Here is a 13,618-nt window from a genome sequence, read left to right as displayed (position 1 = left end):
AATTCAATTAAGTTCTCATGTAGTTATCTTGAAAACAAAATATTAGAAATGATTTGGGGAAGGATTTGCTATCCAGTCATTTAGGTCACTCCCTTTCTCAATATTTATACCATATTTGAAATTGTTCCTTCGTCATTTGTGACATCCTAGAGACAACAGTAAAATTGGTAAATGAATGAAGATTTGGAATCAGTATAGAGAGGGAGTGGAGGACTGGCAAACAGGAAGAATCTTGACTAGTTCTTAGGTCCATTTTATGGCAAAAATGCATGCGGAGATTAAACATCTGCAAAGCTGTTTGCCAGTGGATTCCTTGAAAAAATTCATCTCTTCAGGCCTCCCTGGTGGCAAAAGGGATTAAGCACAGCACTATGAAGCTATTTGCAGACTCTACAGCACGTGTTCCATCCCTGGGCAGCCAGGGAGCAAACCACATGGTGCAGCAGACTCTCCTGTTTTATCCGCTGCCCCCCTCAGCAGTGTATTTCAGTAGATCTGCCTGTTCTTCTCCCCACTCTGTCTCTGGTGAATCCTCTCACTCCCCACACCTCTGGCCTGTACCCCAGTTCTTGTATGCATAAATAAATAAATCTTTAAAAAAAATTCTCTCTCCTCAGGGGCATATCCTCACCATCTTGCAAGTTCCTGTTTCACATTAGTGCCAAATTCCTGAACAACTGCGAGATTTCTCCTATAATTTCAACCTTAATATAATCTCCAATTATAAATCAATATTTAATAAGGACCAGGAAACATTTGACAAAGCAGGCAGAGAACTGATTCTTAAATAGACTTTAGCAAAAGTTTATCTGCCTCAGGAATCTTCAGTGAACCTTATTTTCCCTAATAAAAAATGGAGAACTCTATCATTCCAAATTATTGTCAGGTTGCACAAACTATTAAATCGTCAAAGTCTTCTGCAAGAAATTTCAAGGAAAATGCATGCTCAAATATCTAGTATTTTATCTAACAGAATTTATGTTTCCTTAAATTTTGAAGAGCATAGTTTTCTTGTCACAGGACATGATATTGGAAGGAAGGGGGAAAAAAAGAACCAGAAAAAAGAAGGATGAGTTTGAGAGTAACTTTTAAAGAATTCTAGCTGTATATACTCCCTGTTCTCTTGTACCCCTTGCTGCTGGTCATGGTGACATGACACAACCTAGTATAAAAGGAAATATTACCCAAGGTCAGAAGTGGCCTCTCCTGGGCTGTCTGTGAAACTACTGAAATATTTCATTTCTAAGATCAATCTTTCTTAAAGCTTTCTTTTCTTTTCTCAAAAATCATTTTCCATGGACAATAATCATGGCAAAATTATTGACTTAGAAATGTTAAGGAACTCAGCTGTACTTTAAATCTATAACACAAGAGTGTATAAAGCCATAGAAAATGCTTAACTCAAAAAATTCAAGTAAGCTAATTCTGCCTACCTTTACTTTGATTGTCTATTTTTCACTTGATTTATTTAAATAATCTTTGTATTCTTTGATTGAAATATAATTCCCTTCTTGTTGATATAGGATATATAGTTGAAATTTGATTTCCCCTTCTACAAGTAAGCAAAAATATGTTGAGTTCATAGATAGTATTTTATTACCTACTCTATGAAATGTATATCATGAAAAAGGTCAAAATTTTGAGTTAGAGACCATGGTTATTTTAAACAAGTCACTTAACATCGAGCCTCTGTTTACTTATCTGTAACATATTGATAATAATTTTCCTGTCTGATATCCCACCAATATGAAAGACATATGAATGCAGATAGTTGTATGAACATACATGCTCAAAAATACAGACCAATGAGGGCCTCCCTGGTGGCACGGGGGTTAAGATGCACCCAATGAAGCTATCTGCAGCCACCACAGCACAAGCTTGATCCCTGGCCAGGGAGCTACCCACATGGTGCAGCAGACCTCTCCTGACTCGCCCACTGCTCCCCTCAGCAGTGTATTTCAGTGGATCTGCCTGTTCTTCTTTTTTTTTTGTTAAAGATTTATTTATTTATACAAGAACTGGAATACAGGCCAGATGTGTGGGAGGGTGAGAAGATTCACCAGAGACAGAGAAGGGAACAGAACAGGCAGACTGATGAAATACACTGCTGAGGGGAGCAGTGGGTGAGACAGGAGAGGTCTGCCGCACCATGTAGGATTCTCACCGGCTGGCCAGGCTCAAACCCACACTGCAGAGGCTGCGGACAGCTTCACAGTGCGGCGCTCAACCACCTGCGCCAACAGGGAGGCCCGGATCTGTCTGTTCTGCTCCCCACTCTGTCTCTGGTGAATCCTCTCATCCCCCTGAACCTCTGGCCTGTACCCCAATTCTTGCATGCATAAATAAATAAATCTTCAAAAAAATACAGCCCAATGAAAATGCATTCACTCTGCCTCTACTCTCTCTTCTATGGAGTCCATGTTTCATAAGGCAAGGACAAAGATTTTAAAAATCCAGTCTTATTTATAAAGAACCATTCACATACCTTATCTGTAAACATATGGTTTATTTATGCTTTTAATAATGAAACTAGGGAAAAATCAGTTCAGCTGAACATACAAATAACTTTATCAACATAGTATTTGCAGAGAAAGAATTCATCTAATCAAAATATCACAACACTGAATTTCACAGTTAAACCCACATGCAGATTGTAGAATTTTGCTACCGAATGTTTTGATGGAATGTGTTAAATATAAAAATAATCCAAGGCAATTTCCATTTAGCACATTGTACAAAACTAATTCTTCAATGGAATTAACAAGTTTATAATCTTTTCCATAAGGTGCTATGTATTCAAAGTGCTTTATAGCATTGAGGTTGAATTCACAAATACTATAGACCTCCACGGTCATGCAGCTTAGTAATGAATAAAATTGTGTACAACATAAATGAAATTAACCCATAAAACATAAGACAGACATTAGAGAGCAATGATATGTCATGAGTGATAGGCATCCTTTGGTAGGGGAGGAGTATAAAGACTTCATCTACACATCATTACAATCATTATAAAAGCTTAAGTTGATTTAATCACTTTAATAGTGAGTCTTTTTTCCTAAAGAAAGAAAAATAGACAGAAATAGATTTTAAAAAAAGAAATGTAGGGAGAAAGAAATGCTTCAGAAATCATTTTTCAACTGAGACAAATCCTCACTACAATACAGTATCTGTAACAGCAGTTTTCATACTTCAGTGTACATTAGAATTACCCAAAGGGCTTGTCAAAACACCAGTTGGTAGGCCCCACCCACAGAGCTTCCAATTTAATAGGTATGAGAAGAGGGTTGGGATTTGTATTTGGAACAGTTCCAAGTGAGGCTGATACCTGATCAAGCGACCCCATTGTGAGAACCACTATTCTGTTAAATCTTTGATCATTGGACAGATCTTTTGTTTATTAAAATGAAGAGCACCTATAAAGATATGTCTGGTCCAGAGGGACAGAGAATATAGGGCAGCCAGCATGGATTGTGTGATGATTTAGGGCAAACGTTCTCAATTTTGGCTACAAAGTAGAATCAATTGAAGTATGCATATGTATATCTACATATACCCATCTAAAACAAAATCAGAATCTCTCTGGAGTGGAGTCAGAGGTTGACTCCTACATGCAGGTGCCCCATGAAAGTCTAACGTCTAATGTGTCATCCAGCTAAGAATCACAACTTAAGGAAATTTTCTTTCACCTCTTCACACAGCAAAAAATGATCAAATATATGGGCCTCCCATGGTGGCGCAGGCGGTTGAGCGCTGCGCTGTGAAGCTGTCCGCAGCCTCCGCAGCGCTGGTTCGATCCCGGAAGACCAGCCAGTGTCCCACATGGTGTGGCAGAACTCTCCTGTCAGGCCTGCTGCTCCCCTCAGCAGTGTATTTCGTCAATCTGCCTGTTCTGTTCCCCTCTCTGTCTCTGGTGAATCCTCTCACCCTCCCACACATCTGGCCTGTACCCCAGTTCTTGTGTAAATGAATAAATAAATCTTTAAAAAAAATGATCAAACATATGTGCCTTTTGGAATACTGGTATATGAATTGAGACGTCTTCAAGGAAATAAAAATCCCAGTAGACACAGTTGTACACAACCAGTTCTAGTAATATTAGGGAGTAATTTAAAGCATTTATGAATGTTGATTTACAATGCACTGCAAGGTTAATTCACAGGTTTGAAATAACAGAACTTGGGAGAGTGAGCATCACAGTAATTTAATCCACTTCTTTTCCATTGAATGATATAAACCGAAGAGTCTAGAATATTAGAATACGTGCTGAAGTGCAATGTTTATCCACTATAATTATGGTTATACTCATCTCATGCAGCTAAATTATTTATTATCTTGATTCAAATTTGAGTGGCCCTATAAGACCTCAAGGGGTGATATGCCGCAAGCATTTACTAGTGTACCTCAGAAAGTAAAACTACAGAAACAGACACACAAAACCAGTGATACTTGGAATAAATTACTCTTCCGTATAACAGAAAGTATGAATATTTCTAAGTGTATTGTGAACATACATGTCATGGAATCCTTTGCTAGAAGGACTTACAGGTCTGCAGCAATCTTTAGTATTAAGCATAAGTGGAAGAATTAAAGCTAATTTTCATAGACTAAGTCACTAAAGCCAGAAGCCAGAGATTTTAAATAAAATTCTTGTACATTAAACTGGGACTAATATTTGATTATAAAAAGAAGAATTTAAGCAAACTCCAGTCATCAGCATTGTGCCTTGTAGCTGACTTTTGGTAAAAGGCAAACATTTGAAATCTAGCAATTCAATCTGAATATAGACATATTACTATGTGTATATATATATATATCTCACTATGTCTAAATACACATCACTCCCCCAGTTCTTCATGAGGAACCATCTCCCCTAAGAAGGGTCCTACACTCTATGAATCTAGTTTCAAAGTGCTCACTGAGCTTCTGTTCAGCACTGACAGATTCAGAACCAATTCAGACAAAAGAGCAACAAAGAGAATTTAAAGCTCTAGCAAATGCTTGAGTGAGTCTCTCTTCACTTTTTAAGTCTTCCAGAAGACACCTTTCACATATCCTGAAAAACAATAAAAAGTATAAAATTATGAACATAATCACTCAGGATAGTAGAAACTGGTAGTAGAAACTGGACACTAAACATATGAAGGCATCAAGGAAATAGGAGGGAAAGAAATACTATAATAATTGTGGTCCTTAGTAGCAAACTTCAATATTTTGTATATATACATATACATTATGTACATTTGTGCATATATACGTTATATTGATAGAACATAATTGCAGTATACCTGTAAAATACTGAGTCTATATTTGTAGGTATATATATATGTTAAACTTCACAAAACTGCAAAAATGAAGGCATAGGGTGCATTGGAAGGCAAATATTCACAACCATCATTTTAACTGAATTCTGGGGATAGAATTTGATTCTTCCCTTCTGTGGTATATGCCCTTGTGGCATATTCTGTATTTCATCTTTGGGCCCTGGAAGGGAGATAGGGCACTCACTACTTCAGAGAGCTATGCTTGCTAAGCAGAATGTGACTTAGAGTCATAAAGGGAGTAGAAGAGTGTCCCTGGGTGTGCATTGGCCCCACCTCCATCTTACCCAGCTGCTCTCATGATGGGTTTGGGGTTAAACAGCATAGAAATGAAAGCTGTGTGTGTTTGTGTTTGTGTGTGTGTGTATACATGTGCATGCATGCACACAGGCTGATAAAGGGATAAGGGAATCCAAATGGGAGGTAACCCCAGATGGGCTATCTGTTTAATCCTACAAACAGATCAGGCTTAAACTCACCGTCTGCCATGAAGTCTCTTAGGCCTTTACGTCCTTCAGGGAAACATCTGTGTTCTCACTTTCTTTTTGCACTGTTTGTTCTTGCTTCTCTCGGGCTGCAGTGCAATTGGGCTTTACAGGAGGTGTTTCCCTATCTCGTAGACTCTCTCTTCTTGGCTGTGATTCTGTCCCTTGGGGTAATCCTCGTCTGAATTCTTCAACTGCTGACTCCTGCCCCTCATCTGTCTCTGCCTCCTCTAGCCTTGACTCTGTTCTCAGAATGGTTTCAGTTTCCCCTCCCTCTTGACCCTGTCCTAACTGTGGGGTCTTCCCTTCCAGGTCTGAAGGTGCTTGGAGACACCCCATCCCAGCTTCTGATGCTGAAGTCGTCACCTCAACTGCTGGCACCTCCTCCCTCAGCACTATTTCCTGCACTACCACCCTCTGTGCAGCTGCTGCTTTTCCTAGTAACTCATCCACTTTGTGCCAAGTTTCCTCCCCAGCAACATCTGAAAAGGAAGAGGCTTTATTTGTGTCTGTTTTCCCCTCAGCTGTCCTGGAATCTGCCAACACCTCCCTCTTCTCTATGGCTATTTCTACCTTGGTTCCTCCTCCTTGATGGAGATCTTCCTCAGCCACAACTGCTCCTCCTTGGAAGCTCCCACGCCCCTCTGTCTCTCCATTCTTCACCACTCCTATCTCCAGGGTGTTCTCTTTATCTGCCTCCTCCTCTGGGTCCTCACCCATGGCTTCTTCACTCAACATTCCTGCCATCAGGGTATCCCCCACAGAAACATCTTGGGTCACTGTCATCACCCCCACTATTTGTGGCCCCTGTAAAGACTCTTCTTTATCCTTCCTCTCCTGTCCCACAAGTCCATCTTGATCTCTGGCTAAACATTCCTGAAACTTGGCCGTGGCTGTGATCCTTTCCTCCGATGCCCCGGGCTTTCCTGTGAGCTCACTTTCAGGAGCTCTTAACACACCCTTTCCCTCACTGGCTGCCCCCTCTTCCTCCTCTGAAGAAGCCACCTTCTCCCTGGGGAGCAGCTCTGCCTTATTTTCATGTTCTGTGTCTCCCTCTTTCTTCAGAGCTGCTATGTTTTCCAGTGATTTTTCAAACCCGGGTGCTGCTTCAAATATGGTCACCCCCGTCTCTCCCAGTGAAACTTCTCCTTGAGACTTGGTGTCTTCAGTCAGTTCTGATGCCCTCATAGATGCTTCATCCTCAGCATCACACTTCATTTTATTGGAGGGTGCCTGTGTCTCTTCCTCAGGTCTTACTTCATTCACTATTTCCCCCGCACCCCCTTTAAACTTTCGTTCTTCTTCTAAAGTGTTTTCTTCCTGACATTCATTTGCCCCTGTCACCTCTTCTCTCTCAGATTCAGTTTCTGCCAGAGGTATTTTTGGCTTCTCAGCTTTCTTCTTCTCTCTTGTTGCATCAAATTCCTCAGGTAACATTTCTTTCCTATCATCTTCCTTATTAGATTCTGGCTCAGTCTCAACCACTTCTCTCCCCACATCTTCCTTACCAAGTTCCTGGAAGCTGTTCCCGGAAACCCCCACCAGGGTTTCCATGACCTTCTCAGAAGTTGAGGAACTCAAAGGTGTTTCCATTTCCATAATTTCCTTCCTCTCTTTGGCTGGTTCCTCTCCCCCAACTGTTGCTTCTTCTGGATCACCCCCTCTCTCAGGTGCAGCCTCTCCCATGAGTCCCTTACCCTCTAGGTCTGTGGATGCATTCTCTTCACTGTCTTCCACATCTGTTTTTCCAGGCACCATCTCACTCACAGCTGCCTCCAGCTCAGCCTCCCCCATCTCCAGCACCGCTGTCTGCCTCAGGGCCACTGTCTCCTGAATATTCTGTGATTTCAGCACTGCTGCACTGTTTGCAAACACTGCCTTCTCCAAATCTTGCTCCTCCTCAGAAGCTGCCAGCTCTGTCTCCAGTACTGTCTGTACCATGTTCTCCTCTTGGGGAACCTTGTCTTCATTCAGACCTTGCCGGTATCTTGACGTTTCTTGTCCCTTGGGACTTAACACCTCTGTACCCAGCCTTCCATTCCCTTCTGCTTCTGCCTCTGCCCCACTTGCTATATCCTGTGGGATCTCTCTTTCCTCTGTTAATTGCCCTGCTAAGGAAGGCTGCTCTGCTGTTGGCTTCCACGCCCCCAATGGAATTTCTACTTTCCCCAACAGTGCTGCACCTTCTTGTTCCTCTATTGTCTCAGCACCCCTGTGTTGGGGAACTTCATCTTCCCCCACTGCTTCTTTCTTCTCCAGTGTATACATTTCTGATGTGACCTGCTTACGTTCCTTGTTTGAGTTGAGTTCTTCCCTTTTTTCCACCACAAAATTACTCTGCAGTGCTATAAAAACAAGTTTAGAAAACAAGGTTACTTTAATCAAAATGGAAAAGGGAGGAGATATTCTATATAATCTCATAATTTTTATATACAATATAGGAGAGATTTATTTATGATATCAAGGGGATATAAATTGTATATATAAAACATTCCCTTGATTCTATGATGCCTTCAACCATAACATGCACCATGATTTAATAATGGCTTTCTGTGATAAAAAGAAATGCTATCAAATTTAATGGACACTTTGATATAAAAGGAAAATTGAACATCAGAAATACTGAAAACAAAGAAACAACTTCGTGGTTTTAGAATCATAAAATCAATGTCTTTCTCACAAATACACACACACAGACACACCTCCTTCTTTCATTTGAAACATTAGGACTTCATAGAAAAGTTATACAAAAAGAAAAATGAGGATTTCATCTTCTTAGAAGTCATTACTCTCCATAGCACATAAAATATCTGTCCTCAGCCTGCTTCTTGTACTCATGCGGGCATTTAGCACCACCATCCGAATACAATGTGAGCTAATCATTATCCCATTCACTGCTCCCACCTTTTAAAGCTACTATATCTAAATTTAGTCTTCAAATAACTTTGTAACTCACAGTAAGACTTTTTACTAAAGACACCAATTTGTATTGCAGGTCAGGATACCTCCCATCTACATTCAGAAACTGATTTGCCTTTGGCAAAACTGGATCACAGAAGAAGACAGAACTTTGTAGTCTGGGACAATTTTAGCATAAATAACCTTCTTGAAGTATTTCATAAGTTTTCATTGATGATTCCCTGGCAAATCTGGGTGTACTAGCTGTCATACTTCAATAAAATGTGGTTCAACACTTTTTTAAAAAGGCTTCAAATGAATTTCTTATATTGCTAATTGATATTATATATTTATACTTAATATATTTTTATTATTGAACAAGTACATGCACTTCTGTTTAAATGATCTATACAAAGTAAATAAAGGCACAGCATACCAAATATCCAAAGCCTTTAAATTTTCTAAATACATAATAGCACTTTGGGAGATAGCTTCTAAAATGATTATCTTAATAATTTCTGTCAACTAAACTTTTTCATTTATAGAAGACACTGGACTAGATATTATAAAATTTTATTATACCATGGCGTCAATCTCCAATTTCTGTATACTTATAGAGTAGCAAATGTGTCTTCCTCAAATTTTTTTCTTAATTGCCTTTTTGGCTATCTCATCCTCTACTTCATCACCAACAATCCACCAGGTTGTTTCGCCTTGGGCCTTAACACCTCTCATCTTATGTCTTCCCTGAATTCTGATACCCTATGCAGAACTGTCTTATAGCTCTTTATCCTCTCTGAATACAAAACATGGATACCCTTGTTGATTTTCTTGGCTTCTTGCCAGGTACTACAATAAACTATTTTGAAGGCAATAATAGCGGATATTGCATACATGAAAAAATGTATTTGGAAGGTAAATTTTGCTGTTTCCTTTAAATGAGTAAAACAGAAATTACAGGTCTATCAATAGGGTTGATGTTGACTTATATAGGTAGTCCTCAGATATAGCAGTTATTTCCTAAATTGCATCTACAAGCTCCCAGAGAGAAATATAGAACCAAATATTCACTCAGAGAACATGTAGTCAATTCACCTGTGAGAATATGGTCCATATTCTTTCATTACAGATTATCAATTTTGAACAAAATGAAATTGAAACAATGAGAAACAACAATGTATGTCAAGTCTCTTTAGTAGTATAGCTTTTGCTATTCAAACTCCTGCATGAAAATTGTTATTAAAATGTCAGTTATGAAAAACATTTAAATAAAGCAAGCTGGCCTCTATATTTATAGATTAATTAAAGAACATGCAGGGGAACCAGAGAATAAAATTTCCTAGGCTTCAGGTAATAATATACTGTCTAAATCCCAGAGAAAAAAGAGCTAATGGCATCCAGCAGAGCTATTATATGAACACATACACTCTAAGAATGAGAAGTGACATTCCTGAAGCAAGCAAGAAAGAATAGATAATGCCTCTAAGAAACAGCAGTATGAAAACATGACTTTTTTTATGATAACCTCACTACTTTCTTAAAAGAGGGGGAGCAGTATTCACAAACAGAGGCAATCAACTTAGTGGATTGAGTATATTTTATACTTGGGAGTCAGTTGGACTGGATGAGAAGGCTGACTCTGTCACTTAGTAGTATAAACTTGGGAAACATCACCTCTCTAAGTTCTCATTCTCTTATCCGTAAAATGGGAATAATAATGCATGACTCACAGAATCCTTGTTACATTAAACCACCAAAGGCTCATCACAGCACACAGAAGGCCCTCACAAGTCTCCCTGCCACACTTCCCTCCTACTATATGCAATACATTAGATTTTCATACTTGACTTCATTTGATGGATAACAACTACTATGCTTGCATTGCAGAATGTTTGGAGAGGTACTCTAGTCCTGCTCTGGTTGAATATCCATTATAAAAGATGGTGTCCTCAAAGTTAGAGTCCTACTTCTATAATTCAAGCTCCTGAGTATCATCTGGTCCTCTCCACACAGACCAGGAGGCTGAAGCTCAGGGAATCAAGGTAAATGCAGGTATTCTGGCTACTGTTATTTGTTGTAAGAAATAAAATTCTTTTTCTCTGATTCAGAAGTCTTGTGTCTTCTGTTAATATCCATGAAATTGTAATAGGCTATCTTATTTGTTTGAAAATAGGGTAAAATGTCACATGGGTCACAGTGCTTGATGACTATCAATGAAAATTGGAGGTTGGGGTAAGGCGCCTATTTGATGAATCACCTCTGTACACACACACACACACACTCATGCATGCATGCATATATTCATATCAGAATTTTTTTTAAGTTATCCACTAACTATAAGGGAACTTGACTTCAAGGACACAGGATGTTTGACCAGATAGTTATGAGTCATGGTCTGTTGAGTACACTCTAATTGGCTCCCTACAGCTGAATACTCATCACCAAGAGCCAGTCAGGCACATACTGATGGTAATGAATTCTTCCCTAATTTTTAAAAATAAGGAATTTGAATACATCATTGTAAAATGTGCCCTGGCTTGCCACGGTTTTCATGGGTTAATTGGGTAAACCCTCCTACGTGGTCAACTAACTGGGAAGCAGGCTGTGAAATAAGACTGATCTGAAAATCCCTACCAATATTTTTTATAAAGGCCTTTTTTATCCTAGGCAACAATGCATTTGATAAAGAATAATATTCATATCTGATATCAGCTGTAAAGCTCCCCTTAGGCCTTTCAACTGCCTCCTGCCACAATCATTTTTTGAAAGCAAAATAAAGGTGGTAGATGGAGGAAAGGAGGGTAGAAGATGAAAGCTAGAAAAGAGGCTATCTTTTGCAGAGGATTTCTGAACATCTTTCCCAGGTAATGATGTGCCCTCACCTGCACCCGTGTTGATCTCCGGCTTCCTCCAGTGCTTCTCCCCAGCATCCACACTGCTAGCACCAGACTCAGCATTGTGGCGGCAGTGGCAGCCAGGTTCCAAGGCTCCAGCTATTATCTGTCCAACTGATTGGAGATCATATAAAATATCAAGAGCTATAACAACAGGTCATGGGAATATTGCTGCGCTATTGCACATCATTTCAGCAAGTGGTGTTCATTTAAAAGCGTTCATATTAAATCGTGACCTTGTTTTTAAGCTTTAAAATTAAACAGCTTCCAAGCTATGATTTTAAAAGGGAAACACAATAGATCACAAAGAAAAGAAATCCATGCAAAGAAATACTTGCATTTAAAAAAAGACAAGAGTCAGAGCAGTGACATACTTGCCAAATGCACATGCAATGAAATGACAAAAAAAGCAGTTTAGTTGCCTTTTTCTTTCTAGAAACATGTTATGGTTTTTATGAGACTGATAAGCACTGATTTTTTTAAAGTTGCTGAAACTACCAGGACTACACTAAGAGCATGTTAGCCATTAGCAGATTTTAGTGATTTGACCCCAGCAGTCACTTGTGTGGACCAAGAAAAAATGCTACTGCATCATTCCTGTCAATTCGACAGGAAAGGCTATTGTAGATCTTCTAGTTATCTGCAGCTGACTATTTGCAGGGAACTTCAGGATCACAAAGACCTAAGTTCAAGTTTCATATTCCATACTAATTATGTTACCTTCAGGGCAAGTTCTTTGGCTAAGCCTAAGCCTTATTTACTTTTCAAAGAATTACTTACTCAGTGATTTTGGGGAAGATTAAGTGAAGTAATAAATGTAGAGCATACCGATATTCTTTATAGCAAGCCCCTAAGCACTTAATAATAATAGCAATGATGATGATGAATAATTCTAAGTATCATCATCTAATCTTATATGGTACTAGACAATACTGTAGTATCAAGTTTGTCTTCAGTTTCTGAGATTTCCCTGTCTGTGTCCCTTTGCTATCATCTGACCCAAGACCCTCAATTCCTGACAGCTACAATTATGCCACCTTCTGGTTAACAAAAGCTCACTCAAATAACACCAGACCTAGGTCTGCCTTCCTTGATAAGAAATGGTATCTCCAAATACCCTTTTCTTTCTCCCTCCTTCTTCCTCTACATCTCTCCCCTCCCTTCCCCTCCCCACCTTTCCCACAGAGAGATGCTTATCCAATTGACCTAAACACTAGGATTTGAGAAAAGTTAAAATGTGCTCTTTTGCTCAGATTAAGGTGAATTGCTAAGGGCTGGTTTGTTACTTACTGACCCGTTTATGTTTAGAAACAAAGAGTGAAATATCTGCTTATTACCTACTTGGTTTGGGGGCGGGGGGAGGGAAGGGGGATGAAATGACTTAACTATATTAATTTTAACAGGGCAAACATGAAATTAAAAGAAGTACAACATATTCTCTTTAAAAAACTTTGTGTTGGGCCTCCCCGGTGGCGCAGTGGTTGAGCGCTGGGTTGTGAAGCTGCCCGCAGCCTCTACAGCGCCAGTTCGAACCCCGGCTGCTCCCCGGCCATCGGAGGATGGTCCCACATGGTGCACAGACCCCTCCTGCTGCCCACTGCTCCCCTTAGCAGTGTACTTTGGTCCTTCTGCCTGCTCTGCTTCCCGCTCTGGCTCTGGTGAATTCTCTCACCCTCCCTCACTTCTGACTGTACCCAGTGCTTGTATAAATAAATAAATAAATCTTTAAAAAATAAAAAAATAAAAAAAACTTTGTGAACATCAATTTTCCTCATTCATTCAATGTCAAATAAAAAAAATTCACAATAATGTAGTTTAGTGATGACATCAACTCATGGTAATTACGTTATAGTTGGGTTTGTCATCAAATTAACTTTCATAATATTTATTTTGGGAAGTCTGTAAACAGCACATATAAATCAAATATAATCTTGCTATAATAGTGTTAACACTGCATAACTAGAGAATTTGAATAAACAGTATTTTAGGGTCTTGCATGGGAACCTGCTTGAGTGACTGA

At 39.4% G+C, this 13,618-nt stretch overlaps 1 protein-coding gene across 1 annotated transcript in view; it reads right to left on the bottom strand.

The window, feature by feature from the left end:
* Positions 1–5,031: 5,031 nt before the first annotated feature.
* Positions 5,032–13,618, bottom strand: part of ERICH3 (glutamate rich 3) — an 86,407-nt gene continuing 77,820 nt past the window's right edge. The window contains exons 13-16 of the mRNA XM_037500753.2: positions 11,165–11,188; positions 8,711–8,728; positions 5,801–8,151; positions 5,032–5,056 (exon numbers count right to left, since the gene is read on the bottom strand). Coding sequence (XP_037356650.1) covers positions 5,819–8,151; positions 8,711–8,728; positions 11,165–11,188 — 2,375 coding nt within the window. The 3' untranslated portion in view covers positions 5,032–5,056; positions 5,801–5,818. The remainder of the gene's footprint in view (positions 5,057–5,800; positions 8,152–8,710; positions 8,729–11,164; positions 11,189–13,618) is intronic.

This window comes from Talpa occidentalis, unplaced genomic scaffold (genome assembly GCF_014898055.3).
Source record: "Talpa occidentalis isolate TD23 unplaced genomic scaffold, MPIMG_talOcc4v2.1 talOcc4.9, whole genome shotgun sequence".
In the NCBI taxonomy this organism is placed as follows: Eukaryota; Metazoa; Chordata; class Mammalia; order Eulipotyphla; family Talpidae; genus Talpa; species Talpa occidentalis.
The sequence above is the reverse complement of the archived record's forward strand: the minus strand, read 5'-3'. Positions and strand labels throughout refer to the sequence as shown.